Source organism: Coregonus clupeaformis, unplaced genomic scaffold (assembly GCF_020615455.1).
Source record: "Coregonus clupeaformis isolate EN_2021a unplaced genomic scaffold, ASM2061545v1 scaf0158, whole genome shotgun sequence".
NCBI classification, from domain to species: domain Eukaryota; kingdom Metazoa; phylum Chordata; class Actinopteri; order Salmoniformes; family Salmonidae; genus Coregonus; species Coregonus clupeaformis.
The window spans coordinates 12,591-33,600 of NW_025533613.1; the positions used below are offsets into that span (position 1 = coordinate 12,591).

General features: G+C 38.3%; 1 protein-coding gene across 1 annotated transcript; it reads left to right on the forward strand.

The window, feature by feature from the left end:
• The first annotated feature begins 847 nt into the window (after window positions 1–847).
• On the forward strand, window positions 848–19,661 carry LOC123483873 (E3 ubiquitin-protein ligase RNF125-like). The gene is made up of 3 exons (XM_045213822.1): window positions 848–946; window positions 2,669–2,788; window positions 19,511–19,661. Exons 1-3 carry the CDS (start codon window positions 879–881, stop codon window positions 19,659–19,661), a joined length of 339 nt encoding a protein of 112 aa, XP_045069757.1. The 5' UTR covers window positions 848–878.
• Window positions 19,662–21,010: the final 1,349 nt, after the last annotated feature.

Sequence of the window (21,010 nt, forward strand, 5' to 3'; positions counted from 1 at the left end):
GACCTTTGACCCTAGGTAAGTTACTGGTCAGAGTTGATGATATTACTATTGAAGAGGAGAATCTTCTAGATCTGAAACCAGATGTATTTTGTGTATCTGAGTATATACTGTAAAGCATCTGCTTATAATTAGTTGTTTATGTCATATATTTTAATACACTGAGTGTACAAAACATTATGAACACCTGCTTTTTCCATGACATAGATTGTTGAGGTGAATCCAGGTGAAAGATATGATCTCTTATTTATGTAACTTGTTAAATCAACTTCAATCAGTGTAGATAAAGGGGAGGAGAGAGGTTAATGAAGGATTTTTAAGCCTGGAGACAAATGAGACATGGATTGTGTAAATGTGCCATTCAGAGGGTGAATAGGCAAGACAAAATATTTAAGTACCTTTGAACGGGGTATGGTAGTAGGTACCAGGCACACAGGTTTTTGTCAAGAACTGCAACGCTGCTGGGTTGTTCACGCTCAAAAGTTTCCTGTGTGTATCAAAAATGGTCCACTACCCAAAGGACATCCAGCCATTTTGACACAACTGTGGGACGCATTGGAGTCAACATGGGCCAGCATCCCTGTGGGACGCTTTCGACACCTTGTAGAGTCCATGCCCGACGAGTTGAGGCTGTTCTGAGGGCAAAAGAGAGGGAGGTGCAACTCAATATTAGGAAGGTGTTCTTAATGTTTTGTATACTCAGTGTATGTTTTTTTGCTTTATGTAATGGCATATATTTTATTGCTTTATGTAATGTATTTTACCTATTGAAATATAGTTTTGATATATTTTAAAATGTAGTTTCATGGGGATTTATTATGTTTTCCAGAATCTCCAACCAAATTCGGAGATCGGTCTCTCCAGTACCCAGTCATCTGTCAATGAAGAGTGACTTCTCTATGGAACGTCCTATACATTTTAGTGATGGACCAGTGACCTTTGACCCCAGGTAAAATTGTATCATATTACTATTGACGATGAGAATCTCCAAGATCTGAAACCAGATGTATTTTGTGTATCTGAGTATATACTATAAAGCATCTGCTTATAATTAGTTGTTTATGTCATATATTTTAATACACTGAGTGTACAAAACATTATGAACACCTGCTTTTTCCATGACATAGATTGATGAGGTGAATCCAGGTGAAAGATATGATCTCTTATTCATGTAACTTGTTAAATCAACTTCAATCAGTGTAGATAAAGGGGAGGAGAGAGGTTAATGAAGGATTTTTAAGCCTTGAGACAATTGAGACATGGATTGTGTAAATGTGCCATTCAGAGGGTGAATAGGCAAGACAAAATATTTAAGTACCTTTGAACGGGGTATGGTAGTAGGTACCAGGCACACAGGTTTTTGTCAAGAACTGCAACGCTGCTGGGTTGTTCACGCTCAAAAGTTTCCTGTGTGTATCAAGAATGGTCCACTACCCAAAGGACATCCAGCCATTTTGACACAAATGTGGGACGCATTGGAGTCAACATGGGCCAGCATCCCTGTGGGACGCTTTCGACACCTTGTAGAGTCCATGCCCCGACGAGTTGAGGCTGTTCTGAGGGCAAAAGAGAGGGGAGGTGCAACTCAATATTAGGAAGGTGTTCTTAATGTTTTGTATACTCAGTGTATGTTTTTTGCTTTATGTAATGGCATATATTTTATTGCTTTATGTAATGTATTTTACCTATTGAAATATAGTTTTGATATATTTTAAAATGTAGTTTCATGGGGATTTATTATGTTTTCCAGAATCTCCAACCAAATTCGGAGATCGGTCTCTCCAGTACCCAGTCATCTGTCAATGAAGAGTGACTTCTCTATGGAACGTCCTATACATTTTAGTGATGGACCAGTGACCTTTGACCCTAGGTAAAACTGTATCATATTACTATTGAAGATGAGAATCTCCAAGATCTGAAACCAGATGTATTTTGTGTATCTGAGTATATACTATAAAGCATCTGCTTATAATTAGTTGTTTATGTCATATATTTTAATACACTGAGTGTACAAAACATTATGAACACCTGCTTTTTCCATGACATAGATTGATGAGGTGAATCCAGGTGAAAGATATGATTTCCTATTTATGTAAGTTGTTAAATCAACTTCAATCAGTGTAGATAAAGGGGAGGAGAGAGGTTAATGAAGGATTTTTAAGCCTTGAGACAATTGAGACATGGATTGTGTAAATGTGCCATTCAGAGGGTGAATAGGCAAGACAAAATATTTAAGTACCTTTGAACGGGGTATGGTAGTAGGTACCAGGCACACAGGTTTTTGTCAAGAACTGCAACGCTGCTGGGTTGTTCACGCTCAAAAGTTTCCTGTGTGTATCAAGAATGGTCCACTACCCAAAGGACATCCAGCCATTTTGACACAACTGTGGGACGCATTGGAGTCAACATGGGCCAGCATCCCTGTGGGACGCTTTCGACACCTTGTAGAGTCCATGCCCCGACGAGTTGAGGCTGTTCTGAGGGCAAAAGAGAGGGGAGGTGCAACTCAATATTAGGAAGGTGTTCTTAATGTTTTGTATACTCAGTGTATGTTTTTTGCTTTATGTAATGGCATATATTTTATTGCTTCATGTAATGTATTTTATCTATTGAAATATAGTTTTGATATATTTTAAAATGTAGTTTAATGGGGATTTATTATGTTTTCCAGAATCTCCAACCAAACTCTGAGATCAGTCTCTCCAGTACCCAGTCATCTGTCCATGAAGAGTGACTTCTCTATGGAACGTCCTATACATTTTAGTGATGGACCAGTGACCTTTGACCCCAGGTAAAATTGTATCATATTACTATTGACGATGAGAATCTCCAAGATCTGAAACCAGATGTATTTTGTGTATCTGAGTATATACTATAAAGCATCTGCTTATAATTAGTTGTTTATGTCATATATTTTAATACACTGAGTGTACAAAACATTATGAACACCTGCTTTTTCCATGACATAGATTGACAAGGTGAATCCAGGTGAAAGCTATGATCTCTTATTTATGTAACTTGTTAAATCAACTTCAATCAGTGGAGATGAAGGGGAGGAGACAGGTTAATGAAGGATTTTTAATCCTGGAGACAAATGAGACATGGATTGTGTAAATGTGCCATTCAGAGGGTGAATGGACAGGGTATGCCTTTGAACGGGGTATTGTAGTAGGTACCAGGCACACAGGTTTTTGTCAAGAACTGCAACGCTGCTGGGTTGTTCACGCTCAAAAGTTTCCTGTGTGTATCAAAAATGGTCCACTACCCAAAGGACATCCAGCCATTTTGACACAACTGTGGGACGCATTGGAGTCAACATGGGCCAGCATCCCTGTGGGACGCTTTCGACACCTTGTAGAGTCCATGCCCCGACGAGTTGAGGCTGTTCTGAGGGCAAAAGAGAGGGGAGGTGCAACTCAATATTAGGAAGGTGTTCTTAATGTTTTGTATACTCAGTGTATGTTTTTTGCTTTATGTAATGGCATATATTTTATTGCTTCATGTAATGTATTTTACCTATTGAAATATAGTTTTGATATATTTTAAAATGTAGTTTCATGGTGATTTATGTTTTCCAGAATCTCCAACCAAACTCTGAGATCAGTCTCTCCAGTACCCAGTCATCTGTCAATGAAGAGTGACTTCTCTATGGAACGTCCTATACATTTTAGTGATGGATCAGTGACCTTTGACCCTAGGTAAAAATGTATCATATTACTGTTGAAGAGGAGAATCTTCTAGATCTGAAACCAGATGTATTTTGTGTATCTGAGTATATACTATAAAGCATCTGCTTATAATTAGTTGTTTATGTCATATATTTTAATACACTGAGTGTACAAAACATTATGAACACCTGCTTTTTCCATGACATAGATTGACAAGGTGAATCCAGGTGAAAGCTATGATCTCTTATTTATGTAACTTGTTAAATCAACTTCAATCAGTGGAGATGAAGGGGAGGAGACAGGTTAATGAAGGATTTTTAATCCTGGAGACAAATGAGACATGGATTGTGTAAATGTGCCATTCAGAGGGTGAATGGACAGGGTATGCCTTTGAACGGGGTATTGTAGTAGGTACCAGGCACACAGGTTTTTGTCAAGAACTGCAACGCTGCTGGGTTGTTCACGCTCAAAAGTGTCCTGTGTGTATCAAGAGTGGTCCTCTACCCAAAGGACATCCAGCCATTTTGACCCAACTGTGGGACGCATTGGCGTCAACATGGGCCAGCATCCCTGTGGGACGCTTTCGACACCTTGTAGAGTCCATGCCCTGACGAGTTGAGGCTGTTCTGAGGGCAAAAGAGAGGGGAGGTGCAACTCAATATTAGGAAGGTGTTCTTAATGTTTTGTATACTCAGTGTATGTTTGTTGCTTTATGTAATGGCATATATTTTATTGCTTCATGTAATGTATTTTATCTATTGAAATATAGTTTTGATATAGTTTAAAATGTAGTTTAATGGTGATTTATTATGTTTTCCAGAATCTCCAACCAAATTCGGAGATCAGTCTCTCCAGTATCCAGTCAACTGTCCATGAAGAGTGACTTCTCTATGGAACGTCCTATACATTTTAGTGATGGACCAGTGACCTTTGACCCTAGGTAAGTTACTGGTAGAATGTTTTATATTCCTATTGAAGTGGAGAACAAATATGTATTTTGTGTATCTGAGTATAAACTGTAAAGCAGGAGGGGGCTTTGTGTGTTTTGTCCAATCAGTGTATATTTTAACATGTTGTTTCATAGTGGTTTATTTATTCCCCCGATAAAACCCCATGATAAAAAAAAACATGATAAAAAAACACCATGATCCAATTTGTAAGTCGCTCTGGATAAGAGCGTCTGCTAAATGACGTAAATGTAAATGTAATAAAAAAAAACATGATAAAAACCCCCATGATAAAAAACACCATGATAAAAAACAACCACATTCCTCAGTGAAGAGGTCCTCTACTAACAATCTGAATGGACCGAAAGGCCCCCATGCATCAAACTGGACGGTATTTTGAAGATTGTTCCATAAGTGAGGTGCAAAGAAATGAAAAGCTGTTTTACCCAAATCTGTAGTGACAGAAGGAAGGAGTTATCCATCTAAATCTGTAGTGACAGAAGGAAGGAGTTATCCATCTAAATCTGTAGTGACAGAAGGAAGGAGTTATCCATCTAAATCTGTAGTGACAGAAGGAAGGAGTTATCCATCTAAATCTGTAGTGACAGAAGGAAGGAGTTCTCCATCTAAATCTGTAGTGACAGAAGGAAGGAGTTCTCCATCTAAATCTGTAGTGACAGAAGGAAGGAGTTATCCATCTAAATCTGTAGTGACAGAAGGAAGGAGTTATCCATCTAAATCTGTAGTGACAGAAGGAAGGAGTTATCCATCTAAATCTGTAGTGACAGAAGGAAGGAGTTCTCCATCTAAATCTGTAGTGACAGAAGGAAGGAGTTCTCCATCTAAATCTGTAGTGACAGAAGGAAGGAGTTCTCCATCTAAATCTGTAGTGACAGAAGGAAGGAGTTCTCCATCTAAATCTGTAGTGACAGAAGGAAGGGAGTTCTCCATCTAAATCTGTAGTGACAGAAGGAAGGAGTTCTCCATCTAAATCTGTAGTGACAGAAGGAAGGGAGTTCTCCATCTAAATCTGTAGTGACAGAAGGAAGGAGTTCTCCATCTAAATCTGTAGTGACAGAAGGAAGGAGTTCTCCATCCCTGTGACCGGGCATGGTATCTCATACTTACATTTACATTTACGCCATTTAGTAGACGCTCTTATCCAGAGCGACTTACAAATTGGTGCATTCACCCTTTTTTGGGGGAAGGGGGTGGGGGGGTGTAGAAGGATTACTTTATCCTATCCCAGGTATTCCTTAAAGAGGTTCATATACTTCTATAGGTTAGTAACCATTTTAGGTAATGCAGTATTTTTTTTACAAAGGGCTTTATAATTGAATAGAATGTAATGTTTTGCTCTACACAAATCACAATAAATAAAACATATTGTAACATTTAATGACAACTGCCTTGATATTTGCAGTTTGTTTGTAACAACAAATATTTTTTCTTAAATGCATTTAGTGGTTACACACTAAAAACTAAAGGTTCTATGTAGTGCCAAAAAGGGTTCGCTATGGTTACAGCCCCTTTTTTGTGGCTATAAAGAACCCCTTTGTTATGGTTCTTTATAGAACCTTTATAGAGAATGGTTCTATAAAGAACCTTCCTCAATCTCAAAGGTTCTTTGTAGATCCTTTTGAAGAACATTATTATTTTTTGTATTCTGGTTAGCCATATACTATATTGTTAAAATTCCATAGGTGTTATATTTAACATTTTAGCAGACGCTCTTATGCAGAGCAACATAGGGCAATTAGGGTGAAGTGCCTTGCTCAAGGGCACATTGGCTGATTTTTTCACCTAGTCGGCTCGGGGATTCAAACCAGCGACCTTTCAGTTACTGGCTCTTAATGCTAAGCTACCTGCCATGACAGGTTGCATCAGACCTTTCAGTTACTGGCTCTTAATGCTAAGCTACCTGCCATGACAGGTTGCATCAGACCTTTCAGTTACTGGCTCTTAATGCTAAGCTACCTGCCATGACAGGTTGCATCAGACCTTTCAGTTACTGGCTCTTAATGCTAAGCTACCTGCCTTTCAGTTACTGGCTCTTAACGCTAGGCTACCTGCCATGACAGGTTGCATCAGACCTTTCAGTTACTGGCTCTTAATGCTAAGCTACCTGCCTTTCAGTTACTGGCTCTTAATGCTAAGCTACCTGCCATGACAGGTTGCATCAGACCTTTCAGTTACTGGCTCTTAATGCTAAGCTACCTGCCATGACAGGTTGCATCAGACCTTTCAGTTACTGGCTCTTAATGCTAAGCTACCTGCCTTTCAGTTACTGGCTCTTAACGCTAGGCTACCTGCCATGACAGGTTGCATCAGACCTTTCAGTTACTGGCTCTTAACGCTAAGCTACCTGCCTTTCAGTTACTGGCTCTTAATGCTAAGGTACCTGCCATGACAGGTTGCATCAGACCTTTCAGTTACTGGCTCTTAATGCTAAGCTACCTGCCTTTCAGTTACTGGCTCTTAACGCTAGGCTACCTGCCATGACAGGTTGCATCAGACCTTTCAGTTACTGGCTCTTAATGCTAAGCTACCTGCCATGACAGGTTGCATCAGACCTTTCAGTTACTGGCTCTTAACGCTATGCTACCTGCCTTTCAGTTACTGGCTCTTAATGCTAAGCTACCTGCCATGACAGGTTGCATCAGACCTTTCAGTTACTGGCTCTTAACGCTAAGCTACCTGCCTTTCAGTTACTGGCTCTTAATGCTAAGCTACCTGCCATGACAGGTTGCATCAGACCTTTCAGTTACTGGCTCTTAATGCTAAGCTACCTGCCATGACAGGTTGCATCAGACCTTTCAGTTACTGGCTCTTAATGCTAAGCTACCTGCCTTTCAGTTACTGGCTCTTAACGCTAGGCTACCTGCCATGACAGGTTGCATCAGACCTTTCAGTTACTGGCTCTTAACGCTAAGCTACCTGCCTTTCAGTTACTGGCTCTTAATGCTAAGCTACCTGCCATGACAGGTTGCATCAGACCTTTCAGTTACTGGCTCTTAATGCTAAGCTACCTGCCTTTCAGTTACTGGCTCTAACGCTCAGGCTACCTGCCATGACAGGTTGCATCAGACCTTTCAGTTACTGGCTCTTAATGCTAAGCTACCTGCCATGACAGGTTGCATCAGACCTTTCAGTTACTGGCTCTTAACGCTAAGCTACCTGCCTTTCAGTTACTGGCTCTTAATGATAAGCTACCTGCCATGACAGGTTGCATCAGACCTTTCAGTTACTGGCTCTTAACGCTAAGCTACCTGCCTTTCAGTTACTGGCTCTTAACGCTAGGCTACCTGCCTTTCAGTTACTGGCTCTTAACGCTAGGCTACCTGCCGTGACAGGTTGAATCAGATGTGCTAGCTCTCAAACTGCTGCGGGTCACTGTAGTGACGGGGAAACAAAGCTTCCTGAAGCAATGAGGCTTTCCAGCCAATTGTGTCAAATAGGTTAATTGCTCTGAGCTTCTTTATTCATTCACACAATGCACATTAGTGACATCTGCTGGTCAGCAATAAATAGCAATGTGTGATTATCAGATAGAGGTCTTTTTTTCTCCACTGATTTGATCAAAACTCTGTGGTGGTAAGTCGTTGGCTTTAATAGCCTACAGTCAGTTCACATCTTTACATCATGCTTATTTTTCTGCCTTCAAGTGGACTATTTTTCAAAAATGGAATCTATGGCATTATTGAGGATGTTTAAGAGAGAAGCTTATACTATACTAAAAAAAACAATTATTTGAACAACAGTGCAGAAAGTGTGGTTTCACAAAACTATTTTCTGAATAGTGTCTCTTCAACCGGATTCGAACTCCTACTCCCACATCCTGGAATGTTCCATAGTTCCCTACTCTACCAGCTAAGACACCAGTCAGGTGAAATTATTTGTACAAAATCCTAACTAAATGTATAAGTATGATATCCCGTAGCGGTCGGTGTATGAAAGCAGCTTAATCGAAGAAAGCACCACAACCACGGTGAAATCAGTGGGATCTCGCATTTTGCAACACATGGTTTAAAAAAGCATGTGATCAAACGAAGCTTCGGACATCATTGATGACGTACTTCTGATAAAGTGATACACGCATCGGCACACTGATTCGAAGTTAGCTGCTTAGCGATTTCAACGCATGCCTTGGAGCTTCAGTATGAAACATAACATCACTAGATCACTGAGGAGAGAATTGAGAACCACTGACTTAGTCAACCGTTCTCAATTGACACAAGGCCATACGTGAGTCGTTCACAAGACACCGTCACTGGCCATAGTCCTACATAACTGTGTGTATTAACAGTCATTGCATAACACAACACATTAGATAAACGTCAATGGCACTCACTCACTGTTACACAAAAAAGAGCTTTGAACAAACCACTCCGAAAATATTCTAATGAGCCACTGCCCCTACATTTTAATTATCACTAAAACGCAAATAACCCTTTTTGTGAACTGCAAAGAACCATTGAATGGCTTGAAGGGTTCTTTGAGTCATTATGGTTCCACATAGAACCATCACCCTTCCCAAAGAACCCTTGCGGAACCCTCTTTTCTTAGTGTGTACATTCTATACTTTTGAAGATTTCTACAATCTGAGTTCATATAGTTTAGTAATACCACTGTGGACATGTTTCTACAACCTGAGTTCATATAGTTTAGTAATACCACTGTGGACATGTTTCTACAACCTTCTGAGTTCATATAGTTTAGTAATACCACTGTGGACATGTTTCTACAACCTTCTGAGTTCATATAGTTTAGTAATACCACTGTGGACATGTTTCTACAACCTTCTGAGTTCATATAGTTTAGTAATACCACTGTGGACATGTTTCTACAACCTTCTGAGTTCATAGTTTAGTAATACCACTGTGGACATGTTTCTACAACCTGAGTTCATATAGTTTAGTAATACCACTGTGGACATGTTTCTACAACCTTCTGAGTTCATATAGTTTAGTAATACCACTGTGGACATGTTTCTACAACTCTGAGTTCATATAGTTTAGTAATACCACTGTGGACATGTTTCTGCAACCTGAGTTCATATAGTTTAGTAATACCACTGTGGACATGTTTCTACAACCTGAGTTCATATAGTTTAGTAATACCACTGTGGACATGTTTCTACAACCTTCTGAGTTCATATAGTTTAGTAATACCACTGTGGACATGTTTCTACAACCTGAGTTCATATAGTTTAGTAATACCACTGTGGACATGTTTCTACAACCCTTCTGAGTTCATATAGTTTAGTAATACCACTGTGGACATGTTTCTACAACCTGAGTTCATATAGTTTAGTAATACCACTGTGGACATGTTTCTGCAACCTGAGTTCATATAGTTTAGTAATACCACTGTGGACATGTTTCTACAACCTCTGAGTTCATATAGTTTAGTAATACCACTGTGGACATGTTTCTACAACCTTCTGAGTTCATATAGTTTAGTAATACCACTGTGGACATGTTTCTACAACCTGAGTTCATATAGTTTAGTAATACCACTGTGGACATGTTTCTACAACCTTCTGAGTTCATATAGTTTAGTAATACCACTGTGGACATGTTTCTACAACCTTCTGAGTTCATATAGTTTAGTAATACCACTGTGGACATGTTTCTACAACCTTCTGAGTTCATATAGTTTAGTAATACCACTGTGGACATGTTTCTACAACCTTCTGAGTTCATATAGTTTAGTAATACCACTGTGGACATGTTTCTACAACCTTCTGAGTTCATATAGTTTAGTAATACCACTGTGGACATGTTTCTACAACCTGAGTTCATATAGTTTAGTAATACCACTGTGGACATGTTTCTACAACCTTCTGAGTTCATATAGTTTAGTAATACCACTGTGGACATGTTTCTACAACCTTCTGAGTTCATATAGTTTAGTAATACCACTGTGGACATGTTTCCACAACCTGAGTTCATATAGTTTAGTAATACCACTGTGGACATGTTTCTACAACCTTCTGAGTTCATATAGTTTAGTAATACCACTGTGGACATGTTTCTACAACCTGAGTTCATATAGTTTAGTAATACCACTGTGGACATGTTTCTACAACCTTCTGAGTTCATATAGTTTAGTAATACCACTGTGGACATGTTTCTACAACCTTCTGAGTTCATATAGTTTAGTAATACCACTGTGGACATGTTTCTACAACCTTCTGAGTTCATATAGTTTAGTAATACCACTGTGGACATGTTTCTACAACCTTCTGAGTTCATATAGTTTAGTAATACCACTTTGGACATGTTTCTACAACCTGAGTTCATATAGTTTAGTAATACCACTGTGGACATGTTTCTACAACCTGAGTTCATATAGTTTAGTAATACCACTGTGGACATGTTTCTACAACCTTCTGAGTTCATATAGTTTAGTAATACCACTGTGGACATGTTTCTACAACCTGAGTTCATATAGTTTAGTAATACCACTGTGGACATGTTTCTACAACCTGAGTTCATATAGTTTAGTAATACCACTGTGGACATGTTTCTACAACCTTCTGAGTTCATATAGTTTAGTAATACCACTGTGGACATGTTTCTACAACCTTCTGAGTTCATATAGTTTAGTAATACCACTGTGGACATGTTTCTACAACCTTCTGAGTTCATATAGTTTAGTAATACCACTGTGGACATGTTTCTACAACCTGAGTTCATATAGTTTAGTAATACCACTGTGGACATGTTTCTACAACCTTCTGAGTTCATATAGTTTAGTAATACCACTGTGGACATGTTTCTACAACCTTCTGAGTTCATATAGTTTAGTAATACCACTGTGGACATGTTTCTACAACCTTCTGAGTTCATATAGTTTAGTAATACCACTGTGGACATGTTTCTACAACCTGAGCTCATATAGTTTAGTAATACCACTGTGGACATGTTTCTACAACCTGAGTTCATATAGTTTAGTAATACCACTGTGGACATGTTTCTACAACCTTCTGAGTTCATATAGTTTAGTAATACCACTGTGGACATGTTTCTACAACCTTCTGAGTTCATATAGTTTAGTAATACCACTGTGGACATGTTTCCTACAACCTTCTGAGTTCATATAGTTTAGTAATACCACTGTGGACATGTTTCTACAACCTCTGAGTTCATATAGTTTAGTAATACCACTGTGGACATGTTTCTACAACCTGAGTTCATATAGTTTAGTAATACCACTGTGGACATGTTTCTACAACCTTCTGAGTTCATATAGTTTAGTAATACCACTGTGGACATGTTTCTACAACCTGAGTTCATATTGTTTAGTAATACCACTGTGGACATGTTTCTACAACCTTCTGAGTTCATATAGTTTAGTAATACCACTGTGGACATGTTTCTACAACCTTCTGAGTTCATATAGTTTAGTAATACCACTGTGGACATGTTTCTACAACCTTCTGAGTTCATATAGTTTAGTAATACCACTGTGGACATGTTTCTACAACCTTCTGAGTTCATATAGTTTAGTAATACCACTGTGGACATGTTTCTACAACCTTCTGAGTTCATATAGTTTAGTAATACCACTGTGGACATGTTTCTACAACCTGAGTTCATATAGTTTAGTAATACCACTGTGGACATGTTTCTGCAACCTGAGTTCATATAGTTTAGTAATACCACTGTGGACATGTTTCTACAACCTGAGTTCATATAGTTTAGTAATACCACTGTGGACATGTTTCTACAACCTTCTGAGTTCATATAGTTTAGTAATACCACTGTGGACATGTTTCTACAACCTGAGTTCATATAGTTTAGTAATACCACTGTGGACATGTTTCTACAACCTTCTGAGTTCATATAGTTTAGTAATACCACTGTGGACATGTTTCTACAACCTGAGTTCATATAGTTTAGTAATACCACTGTGGACATGTTTCTACAACCTTCTGAGTTCATATAGTTTAGTAATACCACTGTGGACATGTTTCTACAACCTGAGTTCATATAGTTTAGTAATACCACTGTGGACATGTTTCTACAACCTTCTGAGTTCATATAGTTTAGTAATACCACTGTGGACATGTTTCTACAACCTGAGTTCATATAGTTTAGTAATACCACTGTGGACATGTTTCTACAACCTTCTGAGTTCATATAGTTTAGTAATACCACTGTGGACATGTTTCTACAACCTTCTGAGTTCATATAGTTTAGTAATACCACTGTGGACATGTTTCTACAACCTTCTGAGTTCATATAGTTTAGTAATACCACTGTGGACATGTTTCTACAACCTTCTGAGTTCATATAGTTTAGTAATACCACTGTGGACATGTTTCTACAACCTTCTGAGTTCATATAGTTTAGTAATACCACTGTGGACATGTTTCTACAACCTGAGTTCATATAGTTTAGTAATACCACTGTGGACATGTTTCTACAACCTCTGAGTTCATATAGTTTAGTAATACCACTGTGGGACATGTTTCTACAACCTGAGTTCATATAGTTTAGTAATACCACTGTGGACATGTTTCTACAACCTTCTGGAGTTCATATAGTTTAGTAATACCACTGTGGACATGTTTCTACAACCTGAGTTCATATAGTTTAGTAATACCACTGTGGACATGTTTCTACAACCTTCTGAGTTCATATAGTTTAGTAATACCACTGTGGACATGTTTCTACAACCTGAGTTCATATAGTTTAGTAATACCACTGTGGACATGTTTCTACAACCTGAGTTCATATAGTTTAGTAATACCACTGTGGACATGTTTCTACAACCTTCTGAGTTCATATAGTTTAGTAATACCACTGTGGACATGTTTCTACAACCTTCTGAGTTCATATAGTTTAGTAATACCACTGTGGACATGTTTCTACAACCTTCTGAGTTCATATAGTTTAGTAATACCACTGTGGACATGTTTCTACAACCTTCTGAGTTCATATAGTTTAGTAATACCACTGTGGACATGTTTCTACAACTCTGAGTTCATATAGTTTAGTAATACCACTGTGGACATGTTTCTACAACCTTCTGAGTTCATATAGTTTAGTAATACCACTGTGGACATGTTTCTACAACCTTCTGAGTTCATATAGTTTAGTAATACCACTGTGGACATGTTTCTACAACCTGAGTTCATATAGTTTAGTAATACCACTGTGGACATGTTTCTACAACCTGAGTTCATATAGTTTAGTAATACCACTGTGGACATGTTTCTACAACCTTCTGAGTTCATATAGTTTAGTAATACCACTGTGGACATGTTTCTACAACCTTCTGAGTTCATATAGTTTAGTAATACCACTGTGGACATGTTTCTACAACCTTCTGAGTTCATATAGTTTAGTAATACCACTGTGGACATGTTTCTACAACCTTCTGAGTTCATATAGTTTAGTAATACCACTGTGGACATGTTTCTACAACCTTCTGAGTTCATATAGTTTAGTAATACCACTGTGGACATGTTTCTACAACCTTCTGAGTTCATATAGTTTAGTAATACCACTGTGGACATGTTTCTACAACCTGAGTTCATATAGTTTAGTAATACCACTGTGGACATGTTTCTACAACCTGAGTTCATATAGTTTAGTAATACCACTGTGGACATGTTTCCTACAACCTTCTGAGTTCATATAGTTTAGTAATACCACTGTGGACATGTTTCTACAACCTGAGTTCATATAGTTTAGTAATACCACTGTGGACATGTTTCTACAACCTTCTGAGTTCATATAGTTTAGTAATACCACTGTGGACATGTTTCTACAACCTTCTGAGTTCATATAGTTTAGTAATACCACTGTGGACATGTTTCTACAACCTTCTGAGTTCATATAGTTTAGTAATACCACTGTGGACATGTTTCTACAACCTTCTGAGTTCATATAGTTTAGTAATACCACTGTGGACATGTTTCTACAACCTTCTGAGTTCATATAGTTTAGTAATACCACTGTGGACATGTTTCTACAACCTGAGTTCATATAGTTTAGTAATACCACTGTGGACATGTTTCTACAACCTTGAGTTCATATAGTTTAGTAATACCACTGTGGACATGTTTCTGACAACCTTCTGAGTTCATATAGTTTAGTAATACCACTGTGGACATGTTTTCTACAACCTTCTGAGTTCATATAGTTTAGTAATACCACTGTGGACATGTTTCCACAACCTCTGAGTTCATATAGTTTAGTAATACCACTGTGGACATGTTTCTACAACCTTCTGAGTTCATATAGTTTAGTAATACCACTGTGGACATGTTTCTACAACCCTGAGTTCATATAGTTTAGTAATACCACTGTGGACATGTTTCTACAACCTTCTGAGTTCAATAGTTTAGTAATACCACTGTGGACATGTTTCTACAACCTTCTGAGTTCATATAGTTTAGTAATACCACTGTGGACATGTTTCTACAACCTTCTGAGTTCATATAGTTTAGTAATACCACTGTGGACATGTTTCTACAACCTTCTGAGTTCATATAGTTTAGTAATACCACTGTGGACATGTTTCTACAACCTGAGTTCATATAGTTTAGTAATACCACTGTGGACATGTTTCTACAACCTGAGTTCATATAGTTTAGTAATACCACTGTGGACATGTTTCTACAACCTTCTGAGTTCATATAGTTTAGTAATACCACTGTGGACATGTTTCTACAACCTGAGTTCATATAGTTTAGTAATACCACTGTGGACATGTTTCTACAACCTGAGTTCATATAGTTTAGTAATACCACTGTGGACATGTTTCTACAACCTTCTGAGTTCATATAGTTTAGTAATACCACTGTGGACATGTTTCTACAACCTGAGTTCATATAGTTTAGTAATACCACTGTGGACATGTTTCTACAACCTTCTGAGTTCATATAGTTTAGTAATACCACTGTGGACATGTTTCTACAACCTTCTGAGTTCATATAGTTTAGTAATACCACTGTGGACATGTTTCTACAACCTTCTGAGTTCATATAGTTTAGTAATACCACTGTGGACATGTTTCTACAACCTTCTGAGTTCATATAGTTTAGTAATACCACTGTGGACATGTTTCTACAACCTGAGTTCATATAGTTTAGTAATACCACTGTGGACATGTTTCTACAACCTGAGTTCATATAGTTTAGTAATACCACTGTGGACATGTTTCTACAACCTTCTGAGTTCATATAGTTTAGTAATACCACTGTGGACATGTTTCTACAACCTGAGTTCATATAGTTTAGTAATACCACTGTGGACATGTTTCTGCAACCTGAGTTCATATAGTTTAGTAATACCACTGTGGACATGTTTCTACAACCTTCTGAGTTCATATAGTTTAGTAATACCACTGTGGACATGTTTCTACAACCTTCTGAGTTCAATAGTTTAGTAATACCACTGTGGACATGTTTCTACAACCTGAGTTCATATAGTTTAGTAATACCACTGTGGACATGTTTCTACAACCTTCTGAGTTCATATAGTTTAGTAATACCACTGTGGACATGTTTCTACAACCTTCTGAGTTCATATAGTTTAGTAATACCACTGTGGACATGTTTCTACAACCTTCTGAGTTCATATAGTTTAGTAATACCACTGTGGACATGTTTCTACAACCTTCTGAGTTCATATAGTTTAGTAATACCACTGTGGACATGTTTCTACAACCTTCTGAGTTCATATAGTTTAGTAATACCACTGTGGACATGTTTCTACAACCTGAGTTCATATAGTTTAGTAATACCACTGTGGACATGTTTCTACAACCTGAGTTCATATAGTTTAGTAATACCACTGTGGACATGTTTCTACAACCTTCTGAGTTCATATAGTTTAGTAATACCACTGTGGACATGTTTCTACAACCTTCTGAGTTCATATAGTTTAGTAATACCACTGTGGACATGTTTCCACAACCTGAGTTCATATAGTTTAGTAATACCACTGTGGACATGTTTCTACAACCTTCTGAGTTCATATAGTTTAGTAATACCACTGTGGACATGTTTCTACAACCTGAGTTCATATAGTTTAGTAATACCACTGTGGACATGTTTCTACAACCTGAGTTCATATAGTTTAGTAATACCACTGTGGACATGTTTCTACAACCTTCTGAGTTCATATAGTTTAGTAATACTACTGTGTGGACATGTTTCTACAACCTTCTGAGTTCATATAGTTTAGTAATACCACTGTGGACATGTTTCTACAACCTTCTGAGTTCATATAGTTTAGTAATACCACTGTGGACATGTTTCTACAACCTTCTGAGTTCATATAGTTTAGTAATACCACGGTGGACATGTTTCTACAACCTGAGTTCATATAGTTTAGTAATACCACTGTGGACATGTTTCTACAACCTGAGTTCATATAGTTTAGTAATACCACTGTGGACATGTTTCTACAACCTTCTGAGTTCATATAGTTTAGTAATACCACTGTGGACATGTTTCTACAACCTGAGTTCATATAGTTTAGTAATACCACTGTGGACATGTTTCTGCAACCTGAGTTCATATAGTTTAGTAATACCACTGTGGACATGTTTCTACAACCTGAGTTCATATAGTTTAGTAATACCACTGTGGACATGTTTCTACAACCTTCTGAGTTCATATAGTTTAGTAATACCACTGTGGACATGTTTCTACAACCTGAGTTCATATAGTTTAGTAATACCACTGTGGACATGTTTCTACAACCTTCTGAGTTCATATAGTTTAGTAATACCACTGTGGACATGTTTCTACAACCTTCTGAGTTCATATAGTTTAGTAATACCACTGTGGACATGTTTCTACAACCTTCTGAGTTCATATAGTTTAGTAATACCACTGTGGACATGTTTCTACAACCTTCTGAGTTCATATAGTTTAGTAATACCACTGTGGACATGTTTCTACAACCTTCTGAGTTCATATAGTTTAGTAATACCACTGTGGACATGTTTCTACAACCTGAGTTCATATAGTTTAGTAATACCACTGTGGACATGTTTCTACAACCTGAGTTCATATAGTTTAGTAATACCACTGTGAGACATGTTTCTACAACCTTCTGAGTTCATATAGTTTAGTAATACCACTGTGGACATGTTTCTACAACCTTCTGAGTTCATATAGTTTAGTAATACCACTGTGGACATGTTTCCACAACCTGAGTTCATATAGTTTAGTAATACCACTGTGGACATGTTTCTACAACCTTCTGAGTTCATATAGTTTAGTAATACCACTGTGGACATGTTTCTACAACTGAGTTCATATAGTTTAGTAATACCACTGTGGACATGTTTCTACAACCTGAGTTCATATAGTTTAGTAATACCACTGTGGACATGTTTCTACAACCTTCTGAGTTCATATAGTTTAGTAATACCACTGTGGACATGTTTCTACAACCTTCTGAGTTCATATAGTTTAGTAATACCACTGTGGACATGTTTCTACAACCTTCTGAGTTCATATAGTTTAGTAATACCACTGTGGACATGTTTCTACAACCTTCTGAGTTCATATAGTTTAGTAATACCACTGTGGACATGTTTCTACAACCTGAGTTCATATAGTTTAGTAATACCACTGTGGACATGTTTCTACAACCTTCTGAGTTCATATAGTTTAGTAATACCACTGTGGACATGTTTCTACAACCTGAGTTCATATAGTTTAGTAATACCACTGTGGACATGTTTCTACAACCTTCTGAGTTCATATAGTTTAGTAATACCACTGTGGACATGTTTCTACAACCTCCTGAGTTCATATAGTTTAGTAATACCACTGTGGACATGTTTCTACAACCTTCTGAGTTCATATAGTTTAGTAATACCACTGTGGACATGTTTCTACAACCTTCTGAGTTCATATAGTTTAGTAATACCACTGTGGACATGTTTCTACAACCTGAGTTCATATAGTTTAGTAATACCACTGTGGACATGTTTCTACAACCTTCTGAGTTCATATAGTTTAGTAATACCACTGTGGACATGTTTCTACAACCTGAGTTCATATAGTTTAGTAATACCACTGTGGACATGTTTCTACAACCTTCTGAGTTCATATAGTTTAGTAATACCACTGTGGACATGTTTCTACAACCTTCTGAGTTCATATAGTTTAGTAATACCACTGTGGACATGTTTCTACAACCTTCTGAGTTCATATAGTTTAGTAATACCACTGTGGACATGTTTCTACAACCTTCTGAGTTCATATAGTTTAGTAATACCACTGTGGACATGTTTCTACAACCTTCTGAGTTCATATAGTTTAGTAATACCACTGTGGACATGTTTCTACAACCTTCTGAGTTCATATAGTTTAGTAATACCACTGTGGACATGTTTCTACAACCTTCTGAGTTCATATAGTTTAGTAATACCACTGTGGACATGTTTCTACAACCTGAGTTCATATAGTTTAGTAATACCACTGTGGACATGTTTCTACAACCTGAGTTCATATAGTTTAGTAATACCACTGTGGACATGTTTCTACAACCTGAGTTCATATAGTTTAGTAATACCACTGTGGACATGTTTCTACAACCTTCTGAGTTCATATAGTTTAGTAATACCACTGTGGACATGTTTCTACAACCTTCTGAGTTCATATAGTTTAGTAATACCACTGTGGACATGTTTCTACAACCTTCTGAGTTCATATAGTTTAGTAATACCACTGTGGACATGTTATTCATTCCAGAGACTGCTACCACTCAGAGAGCAGAGTATTCTGTTCCCAGCTGTCTGTCTATGAACAGTATTAACATCTACAATTTCTCTCCTTTATCTCTCTATAGTGGATGGTCTACTCTGCAGAGGATCAGTATTAACATCTACAACTCTCTCTCTCCTTTATCTCTGTAGTGGAAGGTCTACTCTGCCAGAGGATCAGTCCAGGTGTGCAGTGTGTCAGCAGGTGCTGAGGGATCCAGTCTCTATCACCTGTGGACACGGGCTCTGCAGACAGTGCATCACCAGATACTGGGAGAAACCTGCTTCCTTCAGGAGACTATGACTGTCCTCAGTGTAGAAAGAGATCCAGAACCACGGCCTGTACTACAGCAGCTGAGTCAACCCAATAAAACAAGAGGCTCTGAAAACAGTAAGACCACTTGCACACGTGGGCCAAGTCAATAACTTAATATGATTTACAGTAGTTAACTACAATATTATGAGATAATAGAAGTTACTGTAGTTGTGGAAGGCCCACTTTTCATCCTGTCAATGAATGTTTCTGATACACATCATTTTTCCTCTTCCCTTGTAGTGGATGACAGCCTGCAGAGAGCTATAGTAAACCATAAAGACAGTCTGAAAAGGAGGTATGAATGTGTAATAGAAGGTATGGAAAAAAGCAAGGGAACCAAACTCCCCTCAACAGGATTTACACAGAGCTCTACATCACAGAGGGAGAGAGTGAAGGGGTTAACAATGAACATGAGGTGTGGCAGCTAGAGACAGCATCCAGGACACCAACCTCCACATGACACAGCAATCCACTGCAATGACATCTTTAAACCCTTACCAGGCCAAGAGAGAAGCATCAGAACTGTGCGACGAAGGGCATCGCTAAGCATCGGAAAACAGTCTCTGTGCAGAAGTTCATCCTAGACTGGGCTGAAGAGAAGCGAACCAAGATGTGGATATCATATTTGTGCTTCCTTTCGGGAGCTGAACTTGATTAAAGATCTCCAGTACAGTCTTCTCAGACTTTTAAATGGCTTCCACCCAGAACTAGACATAGGCAATGCAAAGAAACTCACTGCCTGTAAAGCTATGTTCATCTTTGATGGTTTGGATGAAAGCAGACTTCCATTGGATTTCCAGCACAATGAAAGGTGTCTGATGTCTCCCAGACATCGTCTGTCGATGTTCTGCTGACAAACCTCATCATGGGGAATCTGCTTCCCTCTGCTCTCCTATGGATAACCTCCCGACCAGCAGCAACCAATCAGATCCCCCCTAAGTGTGTTGACCAGGTGACAGAGGTACGAGGGTTCAATGACCCACAGAAGGGGAGGAGTACTTCAGGAAGAGATTCAGTGATGAGGACCCTGGCCAGCAGAATCATCTCACACATAAAGACATCAAGGAGCCTCCATCATGTGCCACATGCCAGTGTTCTGTTGGATTTCTGCAATAGTCCTTGAGCACATGTTGAGTACAGACAAGAGGAGAGAGATGCCCACGACTCTGACTGAGATGGCAATACACTTCCTGCTCATTCAGACCAGCCTGAAGAACCAGAAATATCATGGAAGAGATGAGATGGATCAACAGGAGCTCATGGAGTCAGATAAGGACATTCTTCTGAAGCTGGGGAAGCTGGCGTTTGAAAATCTGGAGAAGGGTAATCTCATGTTC

Coding starts and splice junctions, on each gene's coding strand:
- LOC123483873 (XM_045213822.1), top strand. CDS start 879: ATGAAGAGTGACTTCTCTATGGAACGTCCTATACATTTTAGTGATGGA. Junction 947..2,668: donor CCAGTGACCTTTGACCCCAG/GTAAAATTGTAT, acceptor TATGTTTTCCAG/AATCTCCAACCAAACTCTGA. Junction 2,789..19,510: donor CCAGTGACCTTTGACCCCAG/GTAAAATTGTAT, acceptor TTATCTCTGTAG/TGGAAGGTCTACTCTGCCAG.